At 42.7% G+C, this 26,972-nt stretch overlaps 1 protein-coding gene across 4 annotated transcripts; it reads right to left on the reverse strand.

Annotated features, from left to right (window-relative positions):
* Window positions 1-127: 127 nt before the first annotated feature.
* lcorl (ligand dependent nuclear receptor corepressor-like) lies at window positions 128-26,972 on the reverse strand. 4 transcript variants are annotated; one of them, XM_084006053.1, is made up of 8 exons: window positions 26,837-26,972; window positions 25,807-25,869; window positions 21,466-21,557; window positions 21,135-21,261; window positions 14,959-15,183; window positions 14,766-14,844; window positions 2,078-7,443; window positions 128-1,981 (listed from the first exon to the last, which is right to left on the reverse strand). In XM_084006053.1, exons 1-8 carry the CDS (start codon window positions 26,928-26,930, stop codon window positions 1,974-1,976), a joined length of 6,054 nt encoding a protein of 2,017 aa, XP_083862179.1. In that variant the 5' UTR covers window positions 26,931-26,972; the 3' UTR covers window positions 128-1,973. The 4 variants fall into 4 exon arrangements, 3 of the variants coding, with proteins under 3 accessions (XP_083862179.1, XP_083862178.1, XP_083862180.1); XR_014596878.1 differs by lacking the exons at window positions 128-1,981; window positions 2,078-7,443 and adding exons at window positions 8,618-10,768; window positions 10,909-13,901; XM_084006052.1 differs by having other exon boundaries at window positions 128-7,443.

The following is a 26,972-nucleotide window of genomic DNA, read 5'->3' on the forward strand; positions in this document are numbered from 1 at the left end:
TTTCATTTTTGATGCACCAAGAAAAGACTACCATCAGATAATGTACGAGATCAGCTTTGATCATACAAATGTTTTTTTTTTCCCCCAACATGCCACCTATAAACTACCAGAAATCATAGATTGCAGATTATTTCAAAAGACTCTTTATTGTTCCAATCACAGACACCGTCTGTTACTGGACAGTATAAAACACATGAAAAAGAAAATATACAACAGATGTTTAGCACCAGGTTCTTCAACACAGCGCTTGTCACAAAACTGGGCCACCCCACAACCCTCGTGTTGAAATGGCAACCATAGTGACATACAAACAAGGGTAGTCAGACACAACACACACTACAGATTTAAGGTTTGACCTACAGTCAGACATCTTGGATCCACTCGCCCTCTTAACACGACACAGACCCAAGATTAGTGTTAACCGATGGCCTTTCTGATCACCATGGTGATGATCTAAAGAGCAGTAGGCCCAGCGGTGGAGGTAGGCGTCTCTTGCTGTAAAAACAGAAACATGTTTCCCACCTGCATTTAAACAGTAAATAATGCTAGCACATTTATGATAAAAAAAAAAAAAAAATTAATGCTATTAAAACAATTAAGGGTCTGTTTTTTTCCATTAAGAAAGCAGGTGGGAAAAAAAGTTTGTATAGCAATATCCTTTAAGATCACATTACATGGCTATGGAAACAAGTGAATTAACATCCCAGGCCATAGGTACTTGTGTACATCCATTCATCTGTCAGCAATAAAATAATTACTACATACGGATAAATCATCTGGGTTTGTATTGCACCAAATAGATTCTCTAGCTTTACAGTAGGGTTTGGTAGTGGGACACGGGATGTGCAAAATGGGGGGGGGGGGGGGGGGGGGAGAGAGAGTTAATAATCTCAGATGGATAAGTGCATGAAGCAGGTCTGACACCAATAAAGAGCATCTGCTTTGGGTGAAAGCAAGAAGACAATCGCGAAGATTAACTATTCAAACAAGACAGATCCCACGAACCAACAAGCTAATCAGAATCTACTCACTACAACTGCATAATGCCATTTTCTTCCTCACTTTGCGTGTGCCTCGACATCTCGTGGTGCTGAATGTGTCGTCGCTTAGAACACGAATGTTGGTGTTATTTGCAGTTCGGACCTCAGACTTGAAGGTATCGTTTGAATGACATTAAATGTTTGGTTTTCGTTGAGGCGGCTAGTCAATTACTGTCGTTGAACAGACATGTCAGTTCGATAGTTGGGGCCCGTACATGTATAGTGATTGGGGTAAAAGATGGCAAGTCCTTCATTCACACCACGTTTTTGGCTACTGGCTTGCAATACAATGCTGACTGAAGCATCAAAGAAAAATATTGCAAGCAAGGCTCAGATTGAGAGTATGCCATTCAATATCTATATGGTTTTGTCAGATGTAAAAAAAAAAACAATTACATTTGAAATAACAGTGCCAAAGTAAGGGGGACTATAAATATATATATTTTTTAAATATTAAATTAATTTGGGGGGATTTCAGGGCTATACATTTTTCAGGTTAAGATTTACATTAAAAGAATTGTCTAGTGGCCTTGGTACTGAGGTATGTTCTGGGGGAGGTGGCACTGTCTTTATGCAATCAAGCTTTTCCTTTCCTTCCGTTACAGCCACTCTTGACAGGGCTCACTGTAAACGCACTTATCCCTATAAAACTTTGATATGATTTGATCTACTACACACGTTCAGAAAGACAAAGGCAAGTTGACAATAAAAAAAAATAAAAAAAGGAAAAGAAAACAAACATTTCTGTACATACATATCCATGGATAAAAATAGTGCAACATCAAGCTTTTGTTAAGTTAGACTGCTACATAACTGCTGAGTGTAAGACTGAACCATAGTGGGATGGTCAGTCCACATGGTCAGCTCAATGTCCAAAGGCACCACGTTAAACCACAGTCCCTTTCCCAGGTAGGAGGAGGCTCCGCGCTTCATTTAGTTTTCTGTCAGAAAAAGAAAGAGCACAACTTGATTCTGTGGCGATTTGAAGTTTGATAAAAGTTGATATTACATTTTAAAAAAAGAAGCAAAGTAGTTACCAAACACAAAGTCGCACCAGCGTGGCCCGGTTAGGCCCCTCATTCGCGATTGTCTCAACATCTTTGCTGGTGGCGGTCGCGGTGATTCAGTAGACACAACCCCAGGATTTTTGTATTTGCCATTCTGCCTCCCTGCTGGCACCTCATCCTGCTCCTGGGATGATTGTGGTTCAGAATTTGCTAGCTCTCCTGAGGCAGTGCTCCTTTTTCTTTCAGTTTTCACAGCTTTAACAACTCCTACCAGTTCTCTCTCCCTTCCTGCAAAGAGGTATGCAGAAGGTGACCCGTCATCCAGTGTCACAGTACAGGAGTCCCACTCTTCCTCGGTCGATTCAGTGTCTGGAGAGTTGATCTTCCTCAGAAACACCCGGCACTCCTTCAGTGTTTCGGGACTCCAGGCTTTAGAGCAGAGGTTCTGCTCTTTGGTCAAATCCACAGGCTCCTGAGTTTGGGCAACAGAACTGGTGGCAGAACTGTTCTCCAAACAGTCAGATAACTGATCTTTTGCTGATCTGAGTAAGGCTTTACATTTTGGTTGTAGTTCAGTCACTGCGTGTCCCTTTGAACAACCTGTAGTTCCTTTTACATTTTTCTTATTCCTCTGCCTCTTTTGCCATCTCTGCCGTTCTTTTCGGGTTAGGTACCTTGTCCTTGCTCTACACAGAGTGGTCTGGTATTCGCCAAATGCTCTGCTTCTCCTCCATCGGTCATGTTGACTGAGCAAGTCTGCTTTAAACCTGGGAGTGAAAAGTTGTCGCCTAATCTTACGTGTTGACAGAAGTGCCTCAGCTCTCTTCCTCAACCTTCTTTGAGCCTGTTGATGTTGCAAAGGACTTTTTGGCACAGTTTTGGCAAACTTCTTAATGTGTTTGCGGAGACGCTCTGCCTGAGGACTGGGGCAAATGCTCTTTTTATTGGCAGAACGAGGGAAGTGCATAAGTTCGTAAGGGTTACGGGAGCTTGATTTCTTGACAATAGCGAGAGACTGTGTCTCGGTGGTCTGCATGAACCAGGAGCAGAGCTGCTGCATGCTACAGGACCGTGGTTTGTTAGGAGGACAGTCAAACAGCGTTCGAACAGATGAATGTTTTGACTTCCTGGTAAATGAACCGCTGCCTTTAGCACCTGGATTTGAATTAAAGGCCTGTTCTTTTTCATGGTTCTCCACAGAGTTTGAGACCCACGTGTCAGAGATGAGTCGTATTCGCCTGGCAAGCTCCTGGTTTGTTGTCCGTTCCTCAGCTGATGCTGCCCACCACTTTAGCGTCTCCTTTGGGGTAAAGATTGAGTCTACAGACACCCCTGCCACTCTGCTAAGGTCCTGAGAGATGTTCTTCCTTTCTTGTCCACAGAGCCGTCTTTTCTCCCTTGAGGTTTCGACACAACTCTGCTGCTCCCCCTGTCTCCTTTCATTGCTGGCCTTGTTCAGCAGAAGCTGTTTGGAGCGCCGGAGAAGAGCATTACTGTGGCTGTACGATCTAGAGGTGGCAACAGCGTGCAGAAAGTGGATCGAGGGCTTTCTCACTCTCATTGAGTGGCGCACTGGTACAGGCTGACTTGGCACTTTGCCTTTTCTTTCAGCCTTTGTTTCTATCCCTTCTTCTGTTTGACCGATTTTGCTTGTGGACTGACGACTGATTGTCCAGGGCTCTTTGGCAGATTTGAATTCTGGCAGGAGTACTTTCCTATGAATTTGTGATTCAGGACACTGCTGAGTATCCTTATTTATCTGAATTTTACGCTGCCGAGGAGAAACTGTGGTTACTGTGACTGAGATTCCGGAGATTTTAACTTTTGCAGGTCTACCTGGTTTCCTTGAGGGTGCAGAATCGTCCCGCTTCTGACATTTGATGTTACTGCTAGATTGAGGGGCAGTCTCTTTTACGGGGCTGACAAAACGTAATTCCTTGGATAATTCTGTTGAGGCTGTTTTGATAGTACCTGAGCTGGTCTTAGAGTTGTGCATTAAAACGCCCAAGTCACTTTTAAGGCCCACTGCTTGCCAAGCATCATGGAATTCTGTTTGCAGCTGGTCAAAGCCCTCACACACCATCCGTTTGTTCCTCCTGGAACGGCCATACACCACTGTTATTTTAAGGTTCTTGTTTACATTCTCCTCAACGTCAGATGCTATTGCAGATTTTCCATTTAATGTTTTTGCCCCCGTTGCTGATTCCACAGCCTTCTCCTTTCGTGGTCGACCAATTGGCCTCTTTGCCTTTTGCTCAACCTGTGGTCCCAGCTTCTTCGGCCGGCCCGGACGCCTTTTTGGAGTGGTTTCATGGAAAGATGTCAAGTCACCTGGTGATCTCTGCCTCTCGGCTCCAGCTACACGCTTAGTTGGAGTACCTTCGCCGGATCTCCTGGAACCTATTTTAGGTGATGACGACACAGACTTGGGTGAAGAAGCTGACTTGGGTGATGAAGACATCTTGCCTGGTGAAGACGCTGACTTGGGTGATGAAGACGTCTTGGCTGGTGAGGAAGCTGACTTGGCTGGTGATGAAGCTGACTTGGCTGGTGAAGAAGCTGACTTGGCTGGTGAAGAAACTGACTTGGGTGATGACGAAGCTGACTTGGGTGATGATGAAGCTGACTTGGGCGGCGAAGAAGTGGACTTGAGTGATGAGGATACTGACTTGGCTGGTAAACAGACTAACTTGGGTGATGACGAAGCTGACTTGGCTGGTGAAGGAACAGATCTTGCAAATGAGGTAGCAGACTTTAGTGGTGAAGAAATAGAGTTTACTTGTGAACTAGTAGACTCAGTTCTCTCGCTTTTGTGTTTAAGTGTCCCTGACCATGAAGACTCGACACATGGGTCAAAGGGTTCCTGTGCACTGGAACCAGAACATGCTGATTTGAGACTATATCTGACCCCTTCCTTATCCTTTACCTGTGATACAAACATGAGCTTTATTGGGCTAGTGTACTGGACTTGAGCGTTGGGAGGGCTCTCGACAGAGGTAGCAGACTTCATGGTGACATCCATATCTGATGGGGTTTGGGGAATTCCTGAAGCTGCCTTTGAGCCCTGTAGTCTTTTTGGAGATGACCGTAGCCTTCCAAAAGGCTTGGCAGCAAAGTCGCTGCCATCTGTCCTATTGTTCGAGCTCTGTTTTGTAGGACTCTTCTCTTTGGCAGTTTGTGGTAAGACCTGGCTTGTAGCAAGACCTTTTGACTCTGTGTGGGATGGTCCACCTTGTTCTCCATCGGTTGATTCAAAGGCAAGCTTTGATGTGTGTTCCGGTGAGGACAGAGGAGTGTAACTTCCTGATTCAAGCTGGGTGTCCTTGTCCTTTTGTGTTTCCTGGTTAAAGATGCTTTCAGAGAAACATGCAACATAGTACATCTTCCTGGGCTCTGTGACGTAGGAGGAGAACCGCTGTGGAGGCACTATATGTCTCCTGGATTTCCTTGCATCCTTGGAGTGTAATAGATATTTCTGCCTAATAAGACTATGGTAATCTTTACCTTTAGCTTGTCTAGTGTCACTGTAAGAGCTTTGACCATATGGGGCTTCTTCATCTTTCCAATCGTTTCCAGAACCACTACCATCTTCCTCACAGGACCTGCTACACTCTTTTGCTGATGTTGCTGCCACCGACATCTCCTGTGTTTGTACACTGTAGCCTTTTGAGTCTTGTTTGTCACATTTTCTCTGCTGCTCAGGGGTCGGTATTTGAGCGTCTGAGAGGGTAACATCTACTTTCTCACTGGATATCTCCCTTTCTTTCTCCTCTATTTTAAGGATCTGAACTTCTTCTGTTACTGTAACCATCTGTATCTCCTCTTTTACATCATCCCAGTCACTTTCGGTAGTATTGATGTTCTCCCTAACTCTAGGATTCCCTAGAGGTTCTAAACATACCTCCATTTCTCTTTTAGACTCTTCTTTAACTAAGCTTGCGTCTGATGAAGTGGGTGACATGGTTACAGTACCATTTCCATCTTTCAATTTTGCCCTCTTTGAGAGTGGCCCCCTTTTCTTGCTGTAGCACTGATCAAACATGGCAAGCTCTCGTTTGATTTGTAAGGTTTGCCTTCTGGTGGAAGCATCATCAGCAGGTGTTGCTAGAGCAGCCAGGACTTCTTGACGACGTCGGGAGCGGGTGTTGGGTGACTTCAGCTCTTTGCTATCGTGGCGATTGAACAATTCACTGAGATTGTAGTCACTAGCACTGCCTGTATGAAGCACTGTGGTGATGATCTCAGTCAAATGGGCGTCAGCCTGAAACTGCAGGTTCTGGCTGGTTGAGGGAAACTGCTGCTGCTCCTTTTCAGAGACATTAACGGATGTAGCAAGCAGAGGTGGGTCCTTCTCCGTTGGTCTGATTGTCTCCAGTTTCTCACTGAAGCGATTCACAACATCTTGCAGCAAAGTCCCACTTGGGTTCTCTTCAGCCTGACTACTTCTCGGGCTCCTGCAGTCTTTCTGCTCTTCTGCAGCTGTAGCCACATCTGCTTCCAGTTGGCTTGCAATCACAAGACCATCTTTAACCATTAGGTCAGCTTCCTCCTCTTGTCTATGATGAAGGAGGGACGGCGGCTTTTCATCAGTTTTCTTGTTGATGTCTGAGGGGATAGGAGAGAGCGGAGGAGGAGAGGGGCTCTGTTCTCTCTTCAAGACAGGACAAGGTGGATCCTCATCGCCAACCCCTCTTTCTATTGCGTTCCTGACGTGCATCAGACAGGCATTATCTGAATGACAGCAACAAGTGTGGGGGTTGTGTTGGTTACAGCAGATTGATGAGGAAGGGCATAAACTAGAGTAAGGAGTGCACAGTGGGGGGGACTTGGATAACGAAGGAGAGGATGCAAATGAACACACTATATTGTTGATGCGACCTACAGCAAGGCTTTGGCAGGAAATACAGTGCAGCCTCTTGGGGCACATGACAGCGTAGGTTCCCATCCTGCACCTCTGCACGCAGCAGTAGCTTGAACCCAGAGGAGTGTCATTTTTACAGTCTGTTAAAGGGTAGTGATGGATGCTGCATTTGGACTCAGTGTCTCCTGGATGATACAATGTGCTGCCATGACCTTGATTATCACAATCAATTAAAGGGTAGTATGGGCTGCTGTTATGGGCTTTACATTCACTAAATGGGACTGCATTAGGACTAACAATATCTTGTGGGTTCTCGCCACAGTGACAGCAGTGAGATTCAGTTTGACCTGTAGGTCTGCAATGAAGGAACAACAGCAATTTTTCCTGGCGTGCCAGCTTCAAGATCTGGTATAGTAAAGAACAGTGTGCTGAGCAGAGCGAGAGAAGAACAGCACCCAATGCAGAGCTCTGACGACACTTTGTCCCTCGCTGTCCCAGATCTCCCGATTCTTCCAGAATAGATGGCAGCAGGAAGCTAGAGGCAAAAATAAAAAAGTTTTACTTATAGCTTGACAATGACAAATACATACTCACACTCAGGTGTTACTTCTGTTTGGGTGTGTTTTTAAAAAAAAATTATGTTCTGTACATAAATGATTCAAACAGATCAACAGCAAGAAGTAAACACATAGAAAAACAAACAGACATAGAGACTTTGATTAGCTCTACAGAAAACAGCAGAGGAACAGAATAGCTTATTGACCATATCTCTCCAACAGGAAATAGTTACAATCAAAGTAACAAGTTATTGCCACAATCAAAGCATATAATTCCACACTGGCCCCAGTCAACCAAGGTGTCCGCCAAGGCTCAGTGCTTGGACCCCTCCTGTTTACCATTTAAATAGTCCCCCTTGGTCAGATCATCCGTCACTTCTGCCTTAGCTTCCATTGCTATGCCGATGATACCCAGCTATATCTTAGCCCCAAACCATCCACACAGCTCCTCCCACAGTCCCTTGTCAACTGCCTGCACAACTTGACAAAATTGTCATCTAATCTACTCAAACTTAACAGCATCAAATAAGAGCTCATGAAGGTTGAAGATCTTCTCTTTGATATGGAAAGCTGCTCCAACCGCACATCTCCAGAAGTCTGTAACCTGGGTGTCATTCTGGACTCCACCCTTTCAGTCACACAACCAAATCATCACCAAATCCATATCCATGCCCTAATCACCTCCCGTCTGGACTATTGCAATGGAGTCCTGTACGGGGTACCCAGCAACGCCCTGGACAGGCTCCAGTATGTACAAAACTCAGCTGCCAGGGTTCTCACCTGCACCAAGCAGCACATCACTCCCACCATCATGCACCTTCACTGGCTCCTGGTCAAGTCCTGAATCTAATCCTATGACCTGATGATGAGTTTTCTGTCTCATTGTGTGTAAAGCATTCTTGGGTTCGTTATTATTTCTGATATTAACACAGAAGTAAAAAGACACTGCGGCAGGCAGCTTTTCGCACCATTCCAAATTTCTTCAATATGATGAAAAATGTCATCAACCTATGCGTGTGTGTGTGTATATATATATATGCCATTAAGCAGTTCAGTAACAGTAACAATCTGTCCTTGTAAATTGTTAATAATCAGCAAGACCCTGAAATAAACTATTTTGTTAGTACAATGATGACAGGAAACCGATTAGAGAACTGTTTTATTAATGAGTTGCTGAAGGCAAATGATAACATTCTGCTAAAAGCAGAAGGAACGATTGTAGAACGCTTAAACAAAAATGTTTTTTTTCCAACAGCACTTCCACTGACAAACCAGGAAACCAAGAATAAAATCTCTCTAATGTTCAAATCCACTAAGAGTTAAATTTGGTGCTGTTAGTGATTTATTTCATAACAAAACAAGTAATTGATTTTAATATCATTAAATTTGCTTAAATGTTTGATATTGGATAGAATCCCTGTCAGGGTTCAACTGGAACAGTCGAGTGTTACATTCTGTAGTATTACTGTTGAGTTAGTTATAACCACTTTTTCCTTCTTTTTTTTTAAAATCACATAAATAATGTAATCTTAACATAATCACTAAACAACCACAATAGTCAAGGGTTTCATTTTAGGACTAAATAAATTATGAGCTAACATTTAAAAGCGTTCATGCAGCAATACACATTTCACATTGCATCAAAGTGCCTCAATACAAATCAATAACTATAATAAATTAGTAAAATCACAGTTCTGAAGCACAATCAATAAATAAGTATACAGCAACAACACAAAAAGTTTATACAATAAAAACGCTTCTTATAAATCATAGTGCAACAATTGATTTATGCATAAATAGCAGACTTCTGTTAAGACGTTTCAGAGATTTGCTGGCAGTTCAGTCAAAAACAAAAAAACATACAAAAAAATGCCTCAAGCTTGATGTGTGAATCACGCCAAGGCGTGTTCCCAGAATATACTGCAATTAAACTTATACAATGAAAATAACTTTTATATATCTCAAGAGGTGTTTAGGGCTCGTTTACAAACTGACCCTTTGATAAAATAGCAGATCATTCCCAGAGTAGACATCACACTGCACTGCGCTGTGGCCCCAGACACAGCCACTGTGTGCTGATAAGAGCCGAGACATTCAGGAGCAGAGACATCAGTGTCTGTATAGTTGCCAAAGTTACAAAGGTTGAAATGCCAAATATTCTGACCACAAAAAGCTTTTAAAACCCCCCCGACTAAATACTGTTACAAGTAGCCTTAAAATTACAAATAACATACAAGGTTAACCAACAAGGACATATACTTGGACCTCTGCTTCCTGTGTGAGATAAGAACATGGCCGATCTCCTGTAAATGTCACAGGGCAGAATTTTAACCACTTTAAGAAAAAAAGAAGTGTTTTTGCAACAACACGGCTGACTGACAGAATAATAATTTACTTTGCGTTAGAGTTTGGAGTGTTGTTGATGGCAATACATTTACAACTGTATTTTTCCTTGAGACGAACAGCTCACGAGTAGTGAGTAAAGGACCACAGCATGAAGACTGTTCAGCACGCATGTGAACAGCAGATTAATTACAACGTCTAATCGTCATACTGTCAAACCAGATTCGCCTGACAATCGTTATTGGCAGATATTCAGTATAAATATGCAATCGGGAGTGTCACTAATGCCAGGTAGTAACGTTGGCAGCACTGGAGCTAACAGCTAACATACGGAGGCACCTGAGCTAACTGCTAGCAAAGGTTGGCGCCATTGAGTTCTGATGCATTCATGTTCTATTCAATAAAAATAGTTCTTGGCCAAAGGTTCATTTTATTGTTATCATGATGTGCTCAAATGTAATTTTGTAAAATGTAGTTTTTTGGAAAGAAACTTGAATAGTTGTTTTCACAGCAATATAAAAAGACACAAAATCAGTGTGAATTAAAAGGCTAACATTTAGCATTTTATGTTTACAATGACTTTGGGGGGGTTGAAATTCTTTTTCAGGACGTTTGTCAAAAAAAAAAGAAAAAAAGTCTGGAGTCTGGTATGCTAGCTGCAATAACAAACAATGATTAGTATTTGTTGATATGGCTCTGCAAGCAAATGTTATCAGGGCAATTCTAAAAGTTTTACTTTTTTCCCTGCTGATCCGATCCACGACTCAGCACCGCCATATGATCCCGAACCACAAGTTTCATGATCCGTTGCACCGTTGCTGACAAGTGTTCCTAAGCTAATACCCCAGCAGATTCAGCATCATAACACAGAGGCCTTGATGTGAAACCTGATACTTGGTTATAGGCAGATAACGTTTAGAGGTATATGTGGCAACGAGGTTAGAGAGAGAGAAAGAGAAACTCACACGCGCGCAACACACACACGCGCGCAACACACACACGCGCAACACACACACACACACACACACACACACACACACACACACACACACACACACACACACACACACACACACACACACACACACACACACACACACACACACACACACACAGACTGACGTCACAGCAAAACAAATCGAAGCAGCTTTGTGTGTGTAACCCTGAACTGCTGCTTTGGTAGTAGCACTGTTAATGGAAAAATAGGCCCATCTCAGAGGCAGACATGAGTGTAGACGCAACATTTAGCATTTTCCCCAGACACAACAAACAAAGACGCCTGCAAGCCTTGCAATGAATCAAGTCATCGGCACACCAAAAACCACTGTTATCGCCAGTCCAGTAGCTTACACAATCAACCATCAATATTTAACCCTATTCATGCACTGAATCCTATAATCGGTCATGTAGGTTCCACACATCACAATGGACGCTGTTGTAGCCAGGCCCCTTTGTGCCATGGAAACGAGTAGTAGAGTAAAGTTTTAAGCAGCAGTCATGTATGAGGTTTACAGTAATACAGCTACAGTAGCAGAGTTGGTAAATATCTGTGATAATAAAAGAACATATTTTACAAACAGTACACATACACAATAACATACATTTCCCAAGCTTATCAGTGCACACTTTTAAAAACATGCTGCACGGTTGCATTCCTACTACACTCGATACGATGTTCAGACTAGCTTGCACAAATAGAGAGGATACTATCCAACTATATGGACACAAAATGGCTTTCTGAAGCTAATCTCTTCCAACAAAAACTCATAATGAAGATGTAGCCACCACAGCAGTTTATAATGTACAATCTCCCTGTTTGTAGAGGTGTCTAACAATAGCAATGAGTTTTTCTGTTATAATGGCTCTAAGTCACTTCAGTAGCCCAGGTAAAATACCCAGAGAGAGATAGAAAGCTGCAACTGACAATCATCAATGCTCCGTTACGAAGGAGCTTTCAAAATTGAAACCTGAATAACCTAACAGCTAGCAGATGTGAGAGTCACACTTTAATTCTCAACTCGAAAGGGTTCACAATGGTCTTTCTCATACTTGATCCTGGGTAACAATCAATGTCGGGTTTTTCTCTTTGACGAAAAACCAAATGATAGAGACATGAAAACAAAAGTCATAGAAGGATAATTGTGTTATTTCATGTTGTTAAAATACCCCAATAACAACAAAACAAACTAATTTATCCTTAATAGTTTGTTCTATGTTCTTGTTCTGTGCCATAGAACATCGAAAAATGACCGTATAGTGTATGTTAAAATTAGGGATGCACGATATTATCGGCAAAGGTATTGGTATCGGCCGATATTGACGGCTAACACGCCGATATATTAAACGGATTAATAAAGATGGCTGCTTCTTTGATTAAATCAGATTAAATGCCCGAGGGCGCGAGGATTGCGTGCGCATCGCGACGCCACACGTCACCGACTTCAACTTGCAGAAGAGCGAGTTAAAAATGTCAGTGGTGTGGAAGTTTTTTAAGGTGTCGGAAACAGATAACAAAGATTGTATCTGTTAGGGATGCACGATATATATACATATATATATATATATGTATATATATGTATATATATACACACACACACATATATATATACAGCTCTCTCTTGAAAATGAAACCCTGTGTCTCAATGAGACAACCTGTATAAATAAAGGTTAAATTGTTGTAAAGGCACAACAAAATAGCTGATCTTATTTATTTTTATTGGATTATGTTTTTTGCCATAATAGAGCAGCCCTAATAGTAACTGCCGTTATGAGGAGTTTGTTTGCCCCTGTGAACAAAAGCTGCAACCAATGCCTCCTGAAAAACGCTGCACCTTGTAGCTACTTCAATCAAAGCCCAGGATGAAGCTGGAGAAATCCAGGTAAAAGTATGACTTTCACATTACAGACACATAGTTAAAAGACCTGAATATCAATATCCATATATTTTGTAAAGGCATGTGTTGTGTTTAACAAGTGTCTCCAGAAAACATGTATCTTGTTAAAGGTGATGAGTTCAAGTGTTGAGGAGTTCTAGAGGCGTTTTGTCATCTAGAACATCTTTGCGTCAGCAGCTGAGGCAAGAGTCCCTGAGTTAGTGGAACCGGTCATGGTACCTGAACCAGACGAGCTGGAAAAGTTGGCAGATTTCTTCTTCGGTGGGTTCTTCAGTGTTCCAGTACGCTCCTTGACTTTGTATTCCAGTGTGCTATGGGGCACCCCATAAATGCTCTGGGCCTTGGACACGCTCATGCGACCCCCCATCACCATAGTGATGGCCTCCTCCAACAGTTCGTGGTCGTACTGGCGGTATCTCCCACGTTTCTTTCTTGGTTGCTTGTCTTTATCCCGGATACCTGCCCCGTCTTCGGAATCATCCAGTGAGGACCGGCGTGGTCCCAGGCGATGAGGTGACTGGTTGGCACTGCCTGAACAGCCATGTGGTAAGAAAGGAGGTCTGAGTTTGAAGAGAGAGGAAGGTCTCACTGTAGCTGTTGAACTGGCAAAACCCTCCATCGATGAGGTACGTTGATGCAGGTTTTCAGCCACGCTGCCGTTCTCAGCTGGGACAGACCTGTTATGGTCCGACACGGAGCGGACCTGAGGGATACGGAGGGACGTGGGTTGCTCCAGACTGGGAGTGGGGCTTGGCGGGGGCTGCAGAGCATCCCTGAGCTGGGGAAAAGCGTGGGGGAGGGTTTTCTGTGGACCGCTCGGCTGATAAAATGTAAGAGAGGACGAAGGGAAACTCAAGTCTCCATTCTCCTCTGCGGCTCCTCCAATTTCTGCCCGCTCCGCCCATGCCGCCACTTTCTGCAGAACAAGACGGGCTTCACCGCCCAACATTGATGACATCACATTGTATGATGTCACTTCATCCCTGATATCTCTGCTTCCCGGTGCAAGCTGCTGTAATCTCCCCAGCCTTCCCTCAGCCCAGTCGTCCAGACTTTGCCTCAGGGTCTGTAGCGGTATTCCATAAAGCAATGCGGCCCGCTGCTCCTGCAGCCTCCCTGAACGTATATCCTTCAAGGCCTTGGACAGCAACCCCTCAGACAGCTCCAAGCTCCTCTCAATGTACTGCCTGCGCTGCCTCCTAGGGATGGGAGGACCAAACAGCAGGGTCAGGATGGAGGTGATGGAGGTTTGATTTTGGCATAGGGGACAGGGGGGTGCAGAGCGAGGGGTCCACTCCTTTATGCCTTGTGTTGGTAACATCACTGCGACTGTTATGTTTCATGTCTGTCTGTTCTCACACACTGCTGCGTGTCTCTCTCACACACACACACACACACACACACACACACACACACACTGTGTGTGACAAAGCCTCTTCACGTCCAGGTAGGACAGTCTGTGAATGGCTGGGGTTACTTTGGTGTGCTCTCACACACACACACGCACACTCAAAACCCAGTGAGAGTCCTACATGCGTGAAAGTTGAATAATCAAACTCATAATAACTGGATCAGTAAAAAAGGAGGTGAAATCATTATGAGGTACTGCAATGTTCTCCTCATTGTACAATCCTGAGCTGCAAATGTTCAAGTAGCCATTGCTGTGACGTTACCGCTCAAGAGATAAAAGAGTCAACCCCATAGAACCAGAACATCAACATAAGCTAGCTCTTCATAATGACTAGAAATGAACTGACCCAATGCACTGCCAAACAAAGAGGATGCATATCATTCAGGCCACAGAGATGTTAATTAGTCAACTTAAATCAAGCAGCGCTGGTAAAAACGTCAGTGATACAACATAGTATTGATTCTAACCCTCCAGTCTCAGCCATGTTATACACCTAACAGAAAAAGCAGTGGATAATAGTGCTGGACTCAGTAAAGAAGAATCCAATTTTAAATAATATAAATAATTAATGATTCCTTGTGCATTTCACCACAAGGTTGAATACCACTAGAATTAACAACCAGAGGAAATCCAACAAGAAAATAACTCTTACCCTGAGGCTTTGTGATTCGATGATGTTACAGAAGTTGCTGAGCAGGCGGAGGTCCTGTTGGAGAGGTCCAGTACGCCATCTGTTGCAAGAATTTTAAACTGGTTAGGGTTTGAGTTGCAGTGTTTTGGTACCTTCAGCTGAAAAATTTGATTAATTGGCTTTAAATTCAGAACATGTTTGATGCTTTTCCTACCGGGGTCGCTCTCACTCTCTTTCTCCTCTCCAGTTCGGCTCACTGTGAGGTCCAGAGGGGCATCTGGTGGTTGTGACAAAGGTGATGAGGTCCTTGTTGTAACACCATTTGTACTGGTGGGGAGTAGGCACTTGGATGCGTACTCCAAGGCAAACTGATGAATCATCTTCTTCATTAGCTCCTGGGCAACCAGAGGGATGTTGGTCTCACAGCCCCGCGACACATCTAATGAAGAAGGCACAGTTGCAAGAGAAATAAGAAAAGGGCCTCATAGGGGTTTCCCCCCCTGACATTAGGAAATAAATCCATTGTGGCAAAAAATTATCCTGGTCCCAACACTAGGGATGGGACGATGTAGGATTTTTTTGTGAATCTCCATTATCGGGATAATCATAAATCATGAGTGAATTAAAAGTCATGTCATAAGTGACTTTAAAAAGCTGTCCAGCTGCTATCATGGTAGAGAAGTGAAAATAGGACCCGATTTAAAAAAACAAGGATACAATTTTTTTTTTTTTTTATTTATCCTTAAGTGATTCCAGTATGTTTTAGTGTCTTACGTTTGTTTGAATAATTATCAGAATAATATTGTGAATCACTATTATTTTGTCAAGAAAAGTCATGAACCTCAAATTTAGCAGGTAAAGCAACAAGCGTCTGCAATATCTCATAAATAACGGTACGCTCAAATTTATTAGGAGGTGAAGTATCAAAAGTTAGCCTTGACCGATCAGTCTCCGAGTTTCTCTTTTTTGCTGGTCACTTAAACACACTTGTGCCTCACGATACTTACATCGACACAGTAGCACAGGCAGTAACACCCAACATAAGCCATGGAAGAACAACCTTAAAACATTTGGAACTAAATTAATTCCCACGGATACAGCTCAGACTCATTTCAGTGGCCTGCAGTCCTGCATATAATGGAGCAAACGGCTAGGGAGGTTGCATTGACATGCATGATTATGCGTTCAAGTTCCATTAAGAAGAAAAAACAAACAAAAAAACCCAAGGTGGGACCTCGGCAATAAACCAGCCATGACATAACTGCATCATATGCGCCAGTTGTGGCTACTCATGGTGAGAAACAGTTTGACTAAAAAGCTGAAATTCCATGACCATGAACGGTCAAAGCGCCTTTGTGTTGAGCGACAAAAAACAGCCACAATGTTTTAAACCAATTAGTTTGTGAGATTTAAGTACAAAACTTAAAAGTTTTCACTGCTTGAACAGAGTACATTAATTGTGTTATTTGTTGTTGATGAGTGGTAAATTGGCACTGAAAAACCAAGTAACCATAACAACCACTTACTAAATAGGGCACTAAAAAGCACACAGAGATGAATCACCATTGTCACAGCCCAGCTCTTGACTGTGGCAAAGATGGGAGACCAGACTATCGAGTGAAATTAACTTAACCTTTATTCACCACCAACCAAGACCATAAACAACAGAACATATATAAATGTCAGTAATCAGTAGTGTAAGCATGTGTGTGAGTGTGTGGCAAACAAATAGAACAAAGCAATGGCTGCAGCAGCAAGAGCCAGCCAGATCTGCAGCAGGGTGAGCATTATATAGACAGCACACCAGCCAGGTGTCTCATCAAGAAGATGACACTCCCACGACCTGGAACCTGCAAAGGGAGAGCAAAGCAGCAAAGAACACAGAGGCCCCTAGTGGAGTGGTGGGGTCGTATGAGCCAAAAAAGACAGAGTAGGGGCGGGCCTAGGTCTTTGATTGGCTCTGACCCCGGTCTCTTCGCTAAATGTTTGTGAGGAAAAGTAATCAGGCGGAGTGACTTTGTGTCACAAACCGGGTGGTGCGGTCGGGTGTAGTTTTAAAGGTACACTATATTGCCAAAAGTATTCACTCACCCATCCAAATAATTGAAATCAGGTGTCAAAGCAAGCACCTAGGCATGCAGACTGTTTCTACAAACATTTGTGAAAGAATGGGTCGCTCTCAGGAGCTCAGTGAATTCCAGCGTGGTACTGTGATAGGATGCCACCTGTGCAACAAGTCCAGTCATGAAATGTCAAGTCAATCACTACAGACCTTCAAACTTCATGTGGCCTTCAGATTAGCTCAGGAACAGTGTAGAGCGCTTCATGGAATGGGTTTCCATGGCGATCAGCTACATCCAAACCATACATCAGCAAGTGCAATGCAAAGCGTCGGATGCAGTGGTGTAAAGCACGCCACCACTGGACTCTAGAGCAGTGGAGACGTTCTCTGGAGGGACCAATCACGCTTCTCCATCTGGCAATCTGATGGACCAGTCTGGGTTTGGCGGTTGCCAGGACAACGGTACTTGTCTGACTGCATTGTGCCTCGTGTAAAGTTTGGTGGAGGGGGATTATGGTGTGGGGTGTTTTTCAGGAGCTGGTCTTGGCCCCTTAGTTCCAGTGAAAGGAACTCTGAATGCTTCAGCATACCAAGAGATGTTGGACAATTCTATGCTCCCAACTTTTTGGAACAGTTTGGGGACGGCCCCTTCCTGTTCCAACATGACTGTGCACCAGTGCACAAAGCAAGGTCCATAAAGACATGGAGGAGAGAGTTTGGTGTGGATGAACTTGACTGGCCTGCACAGAGTCCTGACCTCAACCCGATAGAACACCTTTGGGATGAATTAGGGTGGAGACTGAGAATTAGGCCTTCCTGTCCAACATCAGTGTGACCTCAGAAATACGCTTCTGGAACAATGGTCAAAAATTCATATAAACACACTCCTAAACTCATTGTTGTAGAAAGGAGAGCACTGGTCAATCATCGCCTAGTGGCACACCCTGCAAGCGTGCAATACTGGGAAGCGGCCCGACCACACCGCCCCTGTGGACACGTACCATAAGAACTGGTCATTTAATTCGGCCATTATACAACATTATACAGTGGGGAGAACAAGTATTTGATACACTGCCGATTTTGCAGGTTTTCCCACTTACAAAACATGTGGAGATCTGTAATTGTTATCATATGTACACTTCAACTGTGAAAGACAGAATCTGAATTTGAACCAGTAAGAATTCCGGCTCTCACAGACCTGTTAGTTTTTCTTTAAGAAGCCCTCCTTTTCTCCACTCATTACTCCATTAACTGGACCTGTTTGAACTTGTTACCTGTAAAAAAGACACCTGTCCACTATAGGGCTGAACAATATATCGTTATCGTATCTATATCTAGATATGAACATTCAAGATATTAATATCGAAAAAGCAACGATATAAACGATATAGCTTTCCCCCGCACTCGTCCTGCATGTAAAGCTCTGGCAGTCACAATAAACTTCATTTTTACGGTTGCCCTTGAATGCACCGCTATGGCCAGCCAACCACAAACCTTATTTCATGCTTGCTGTGGATAGACAGCTGAAGCCAACCAATGACGAACATACGAGGGCGGGACTCCCGCCGCGGGAGTGAGGGAGACGGAGACTGAGACGCAGAGGCAACATACGCAGCGGGGAAATCAAAAAGAAAGAAAGAAAAGTGAGACGAGTGCGGAAAATAATGCGGCGGTGGCGGTGCCGAATCTGATTTGGTGCCAAAACATAAATCATCCTCCATTATTTGGAGGTATTTTGGATTTAATAACGATGATGTCAACCAGAGCGAGGTGTTGTGCAGGTCGTGTTTGGCGAAAATTGCACCGAGTGTATTGCAATGCATTCAGTAGCGTTACACCGTATGAGTTGGCTTCCACCAGACATAAAGACATTACAGACGCTATAACATACCACATTGCAAAAGACATGGTACCCGTGTAGACAGTCTAAAATGTTAGATTTTTTATTTATTGATTGGGGACTTTATGTTAATGTTGATGACTGGCAGTGAGTTATCATCAATAAAACTGCAGTTTTCACATTCTTTTGTATTATGATGTTTTTATTTTACTGAAAAATATTTGGTTTTCACCGCACCCGTAGTCATATCGTCCTAGTCCACTAGGGATGCAATGGTTCTCAATGATACAATTTTACGTAATTTCATGTTTCCATCCTTGTGTTTCTCTCTGTCGAGCTTTAGAGGAGCACTTGAAATATCCAATGTCCTGGAAGCAGGACGGCTGAGCAGTTAACACCATCAGTTAAAAACAGCTGTCTCTCGATGATGCCTTCCAACAAACCTACTCTACCGGTGCAGAAAACACAAGAACAGAACAACTCGGAAAGGCATTGACGTGAAACTGGCTAAAGCGCATAGCACTGACCATGGATAGTTGGAGCTCTCGCGTAAAGGCGAGTCCACACTGGACCGAAAATCGGCGTCTTTGAGAGAGTCGGCGTCCGTGACATGAGTCTACTTGGTGTGGTCGCTCGAATCGGCCCACGTCGGTATACATTTCAGCCGATTCAAATGTATAATCCGCCATTCGAGTCGGTCATTCTTTTACCATTCTGATTGGTGGAGGCTAGCAGCTTGACTAGCGAATCAGTGAAGCCCGGAAGTGACGATGGTAAACATACCAGATAAACAGTGGAATCGGGTTACATTTTACATTTTAGATTTTTCCGTTCAGAGAGTAATCACAACTACAGTCTACAACCTCACTCTGCTGACAACAGTGACTGGTGAGGACAGCGTGCTCTGTGTTTATGGTCTAGAGAGGACCGGCTACTTCCGGTTTTCGTGTTTTTTGGCCCACAATACAGATTAGCGTCGCCTGTTTTGGAGACATTACATCTCGCGCGAGCGCGGAACGTATGGCGTCGGCTGTAATTCCGTAGGTGTGAACCGCCCATGTCGTTGTTCGAGTCGGCCATATTAAGTAGCCCGACTTCATTTACCGACGCGAGTGGGGCAGTTCTTCCGGTGTGGACACCCCTTTACAGATATCTCTCTGTGACGGTCCGCTATATGTCGGAGTGGAGATGAAGAGCGCAGTACGTCCCCTACATGAACGTCATATATAGGCTATTGAAGTACAGATATTTGTTATTTAAAACAGTTACTTTATTTTAAATATGTACATATTTGAAAGTGTTAACCCATTTAATCCTTTACCAGTCGTCAAAGGCTAAGAAGCACTTTTGCATTTGGAAGTGTTACATACACAATACACTTTTTTTTCTCCCTGCGCACACAAAATGTGTACCGAAACAGAACCGAAACCGTAACCCAAGAACTGAGATACGTATTGAGCTGTGAGCTAACTGTATTGTTGCATCTCTACTGTCCACACACTCAATCAAACAGACTCCAACCTCTCCACAATGGCCAAGACTTGAGAGCTGTGTAAGGACATCAGGGACAAAATTGTAGACCTGCACATGGCTGGGATGGACTACAGGACAATTGGCAAGCTGCTTGGTGAGAGGACAACTGTTGCAAATTTGGGGTGGCTGAATAAAACATTGATGCACAACTGCAGACTTCTTGAGGATCCTACACCTTGAGGTTTGCAGGACTCCAGAGGCACCAGCAGCTTCAAATACCTGTTTGCTGCTTTGTAATGGCCTGTAAAGGCCTGCCCCTGTAAAGGCCTACCCTTACTCTGCCTCTGATTGGCTCAGACCGTGGTGATTCATCTCTGTATGCTGTGGGGAAAACAACATTACGCTACACACATAACAGCTAAATGTTAGGAGCACCGGTGCGACCAAGGGAAATATTAGCCGCACTTCACAGATTTTTGGTCGCATGTGCGCCCAAAATCGTCGCACTCTGGAGCCCTGGGTTCCTCAAAAATGGTCCGTGTAGAACAATGATCCCTGCGCTGAGCAGGCCACATAATGCGCGAGATAGGAATTTAACAAAGTTTTAAGGCAAAGTTTTTGCCTCAAGCATTTTTTGTAATTGAGTTACTCGAGTAATCGTTTCAGCCCTACACAATACCATCCATGAGTTTAATTGAAAAACAAAAATCTAATAATAATTTGGAACGTGGTGTACTTCAAAGACCCTCAACCACATTTTGGGGAAGCATATAATCTGTTAATTGCAACAAATTATGAATGTTGACCGAGGTCTGGATTATTAGCAACAAAGACGATGTGTGAAAATATAGATAACATTTTTAAACAAATTCAATTCACCTCCATGGGATCAATGTGGCAGCAGCAACATCAGAGGAGGAAACCTCAAACCTCATCACATAAAACCCAAACTGTCTGCATAGCGATAATGGGATTGGACCATTTTTACAATGCTCCACAAGGCAGAAAGACTCACCTTTCTTGTGAAACACAGCTTGTAGGAACTTGTGTGCTGACTGGCTGCTCTCAGAGATGGTTGGAGCCTGACAGGGAGAGTAATCAGAGGGGGAGGAGAGGGGCGAAGAGGCTGCAGGTACTTGATCCTACAGCCGAAAAGAAGAAACGTTACTTCACTCACTGTTTATCATCATGAATATATGCTGTGAGATTCTACATCTTATATCTAAGATCTATCTACACAATAGATTTTTCACACCTGTCAACAGCTAAAGATAATTTAAATTAGCTCCTTTAAAGGCAAAATACAAACGCTGTGAATGGATTATCATAACTTGAACAATCCTTACACTGCTGAGTTTGTCCAGGGGAAGGTTGCAGAATGAACATTGAGAGCAACTTGTTTCTGGGGACCAGTCATCCACCTCTTCAGGTTCACAGTCTGGAAGACACAATACCATTCATGAATAAGAGTCCATCAAGGATAAAATGATAATCAAATATGAGAATCACTACACAAATACCCTGAACAAAATAATTGCGCTTCACGATATTAACCTGATAATCATCATAATAGGCTTAAAAAACTCTTAAAATTGCACTTAAACATACTGGAATCCCTTTATCGTAGATTTTGTTTTTATTGAATTAGATTCCGAACAAACATTTTTAATGAAAAACAAAACAAGCATATTATTTTTATTTAGGTAATCATAAAGTCTCATCATTTTTAAATCAGACAATTTGTCACTTATGTTCCATGATAGTGAGCTAGACAGTTTTAAAAGCCACTCAAGTAACGATATTAACAATTATTCCGATAAGGTTAACTCACCACAATTAAAGGAGAAATCCGGATTTCTCCTTTAACTTATTGTGAGAGATTTCATCGAGACCCATGATAAAGTTGTACATTGTTCCATCCATATTCACAATACAGAATTTGACAAGAGGCAGTAATGGTTTCCAAATTGCATCATTACACCAACTTTATGTTAAGAGACTTTAAATGCTACTGGCACGTTACCATTATCTTATGGTCCATATTGTCTTGACTCTAATAAGATAATATATAACACGAGACAACAGATACAATAGATTTCTCTGTATAATTTACAGCAGGTAACAAAGCTCTTCCACTTGAAAATATCCAACAGACAACATCATCAACTGGGACGGGGAGAGAACCAACGTGTGCAGGATTCTTTGGGTTCGTTCACTATATGATTTATACTGTCAACTATGTTAAATAGCTCTGGTTGTAGCAGACGATTGTGGGCAGCAATGCTGCATATCAAAGATGATTGAACACTTAATGTCCAGATTATCCAGACCAAAATAATTGTGATTCACAATATTATCCTGATAAATAAAAGAATATGCCTTAAAAAAAGACAATACGTACTGGAACCACTTTACTTCACATTTTGTTGGGAAATTTTTTCTTTTCTTTTTTATTTATCGATTTTTATTTATTCATACTAACACTTCATTTTTTAGTAAACATCCATTTGAGCAAATAATCAAACATTTTAAATAGAGTTATCATAAACCATAAGGTATATATATATATATATATATATATATATATATAAATAAATCAGGCTAATTCTCACATCTCTACCATGACAGTGAACTAGACCGTTCAAGTCACTCAGGACCATATTTATGATTATCCCGATAATGAAGACTCCACGTTTTACTTTTCGTGAGTCCACGATAAATTATTATATTTATCCATAACTGTGTTATGACTATATTGGATTGTTTTTTTATATATATATACACATCTGTAAATTGTTTCTCAATAAAATTTCCAGGAAATGTATCATGATATATAAACACATCTTAAAGTGGCAGTCCGTAACATTTTCATCTATCAAACTGTCTTTTAAGACTATATATCAAAGAGTGAGTTAAAACAATGGTGATTGATCATGTGACCCACTAATGAAAGTGCTTGTACTTGCTGCTTTGCCCAGAAATAGGATCTCCATGTCTGTGGCGACATTCCTGTGCAAGATTCAATATTAGTAACGCTTTTACATCAGTCAGCAGCGGTTGTTCCGCCCAGGTGGAGCTACTCACGAAAGCGTATACTGCGTTTCATTGTAATCGAAAATTGGTAACTTCCAACTGCTGAGTCAGGCTCCCTCTAGTCTAAAGTGGTTGACTGGTGCAGCCAGGTAGATTTCATTACTGCTGACTCACAATGGAGGATCAACAGGAGAAAGGAGACCATTCAACTTACAGTCTGGAGAAAAAGAAACAAAAAACTAATGGAAGTGAAGAAGGGCAAGTAATCAAGAAGCACAGTGACCATGAACGAGGGAAAACGATGGACCTGGAGCATGTAAAGGCATCACACAGATGAGAGACAGTCGAGAGGCTCGCCTGCAGTTACATCTACCACCAAAGAGGCCGCTAGAAGCGGCATATCTCAAATCTTATGGACTGCCACTTAAACCGAGATAAAAAAATACATTAACAATGATATTATACATTTTATTTACAGTGCAATGCCTTTCTGACATCAAATAAATTATGTTACAAGCACACTGGGGAACCTTTTGTTGATATATATATATATATATATAGAAAATTATTAACTGACAAGATTACAACAGTATGTTTGATTTTTACATCAAACATCTGATTATGTTCCCGTCTACTCTCACTAAAACTCCAGATGGCACTACTTTTTTGAGACAACAGATAGTGTCAAACAAGCTGTGTCTTTTGGCTGCTGGTTGCGAGTGCTGGCCTGTGATGGCCAGCTGCAAGCTACTGGAGACAGTAGAGCAACTGCAAGGAAAGAGTGGTGAACATCCATCCCCGTCCTCAGACATAACGGCTGAACCTGCAGCCATCTGATTACACTCTGTTTCAAAGCAACCTTGACAGGAATCAAATTAGCTGGGATTCAACTGGCATTTTATATTAATCAAAAGTAATTTACATTTTTTTTAAACTCTTTTTTTTTTTTTAATCTATGCTAACGTCCTTACAAACTTACAAATACATTCTAAATCATTACATTTAACTTTGACAACTTAGGGGTCCAGTATGTAAAAAAAAAAAACCCCTTTGTTCCAGTTTGATACCATGCTGACTTCTTAAGTGAGCAGCTAGGTTGGTGGTTCTGAATGTTTTGTACACTGAAATTGTTATTGTTATAAAGATATCAGTTGTAGGTGTTTAACTTTTGAGTCAGAAGTACACTATATTGCCAAAGGTATTTGCGGACCTGCCTTGACTCACATATGAACTTAAGGGTGCACTCACACTACACCAACCAGACCGCGCCCAGGCAGGCTTGAGCCTAAAGTCCGGATTGTTTGGCCAGTGTGAGCGCTCTGTTCCGCTTCCTCTGCCCCGGTACGCTTGGAAGAGGTGGATTTGAGTATGGTATGGTTAATGTACGCGCACATGCATGAGTACGCAATGTGGATATGACGTTGGCTTTAATCGATAGGCCGTCCCACTCATTATCGCTGTGTTCAACTCGGATCTCCAGATGGAGAAGCGTGATTCGTCACTCCAGAGAACATCTCCACTGCTCTAGAGTCCAGTGGCGGCATGCTTTACACCACTGCATCCGACGCTTTGCATCGCACTTGCTGATGTATGGTTTGGATGCAGCTGATCGCCATGGAAACCCATTCCATGAAGCGCTCTACACTATTCTTGAGCTAATCTGAAGGCCACATGAAGTTTGAAGGTCTGTAGTGATTGACTTGACATTTCAGGGCTGGACTTGTTGCACAGGTGGCATCCTATCACAGTACCACGCTGGAATACACTGAGCTCCTGAGAGCGACCCATTCTTTCACACGTTTGTAGAAACAGTCTGCATGCCTAGGTGTTTGCTTTTATACACCTGTGGTCATGGAAGTGATTGGAACACCTGATCTCAATTATTTGGATGGGTGAGTGAATACTTTTGGCAATATAGTGTACTTCCAAAGTTTGTACATCAGATAGGCTCACAGGACACAACCATTGGGGGCTTTTATAGGAAGTGGGCAGTGTGTAGTTGGTATGTCATTACAGGATTTAGCAGGTGAGAAGTGGGTCACACTGACATACATGCATAAGAAACTACTTAAGAGGTTATGCAGGCATACAGTCTAAAAGAGATATTCAGTTACATGCCAGATAAGCACTTTTTCAACCAATGGAGTCAGTGTTATTACCACAGGGTTAGACGGACTGTGAAGTTATCATCTCGGTAAAGTATCATCTAATAATCCACTTTGCTTTGTTTTGACTCAGAGAGGCACTGGAAGAGTAGGAGCGTCTCCCCAAAATTCTATAGATTGTATTGATAAATGTAAAAACGAATAGCTACGTTTAGGGAATATGTCAAAGTACACAGAATGAATGCTTACAATAACTCAATCCCACATATGCTGTCCCACTGTCTCAAATTCTTAATAAGGAACTTATTGCTTATCAATCCATATCTGGAAATACTCCACAAAAAACACAATTTATTCCTGTCATAATAATATTTGGAAAAGCCTGCAGTGCTGTTTCGGAGCAATGAATTATGCATTTACAAAAGTGGTAAGAGTGCTAGTGCTAACAGACTAATGCATGTTTGGTTTCAATAATTTCATTTTCTTTTTGGTTGAAAATAAACAGACTGAAAACACAAATTGAGTTTTAGTGTACACACAAAAACCCACCATCAAATAAATTGAGGTCCCTCAGCAGTGGGCCATAGATTCCCTCCAGAATGCTTTCAAATCCTGCAAGACAGAACGAACACAAACACCCCTTCAGTACCGACATAAACGAGATATACATGTTTGCATGAGCTTGACATTTACATGATGTATGTTACACCCATTTTATGCTGCTGCCAAACAAGAGCTATTTGCAGCAGCCCAGATCCTTGCAGATGAGTGTACTCACAAAGCCAGCTGTCACCAACACTGCAGTGTTTAATACAGAGGTTGTGTAATCATTTCCAAAGCGACACAAACAATAAATGTGTCTCATGAAAAGTAGGTACATCTATACTTTTTTCTCCAAAAAATATTATTCTGAGATTAACATCACTGTGCTTAAAACGTTACAAAGCAGAAGCTATCGGGCTAGCTTCGGGTGAGCTAGCTGAAGGTGACTGGCTTCTGAGGCGTAAAAAACGGCTTTAAACTAGCAAAGGGTGCTGGGAAAACCGTTACCCGAGACCGCTGAAATGTCTGCTTTTCTCATATTGCACTGACAGCAGAAGCCCTAAAGTAGCAACAATCCCCTCCCCCCAAATAACATCAACAGCGCTAAAGTTAGCATAGCATGTTAGCCGGTAATAGCATAGTCAACATATATGTCAATATACTAATTTAGCCAACGTTGTAACTATCGGTTAGCTACCAGATATATGATACGCCTTTATGCTACACGAACGATATCACCCAGGCACATAACGAGATGTGTCAGCGGTAGCACCGGCGGGTAGGAAGCTAGCTCAGATGGACAAAGAAAAGGAGCCAACTGGAAGGGCTAGCCAGCTGGTAAATATTAGCCTGCCAGCTTAACTGAACCGCTAACGCTGGCCACCTATGGAGGCTGCTAGCTAGCTATTAGTCAGCTAACATTAGCTAGCAATATAACACAGATAGGCATTGCGATGCCTCGGATACCGAGCGAAATCTCTTTGAAGCTCGTCATTTGCTCCCCCCTCCAAAATATGAAACCGCAAATGGGTCATACCAACGCAGTGTATCAATTTGTGTCGCCACGAATCAAGTTCCCGCCGAAACCCTTTCTTTTCGGCCGTGCATTTGCAGCACTGCACGGTCGCCATTCTGCGTCCTTCCCCCTCTCTCCCTCCGTCTGAGCGATAGGA

Source organism: Eutrigla gurnardus (assembly GCF_963514095.1).
Source record: "Eutrigla gurnardus genome assembly, chromosome: 3".
In the NCBI taxonomy this organism is placed as follows: Eukaryota; Metazoa; Chordata; class Actinopteri; order Perciformes; family Triglidae; genus Eutrigla; species Eutrigla gurnardus.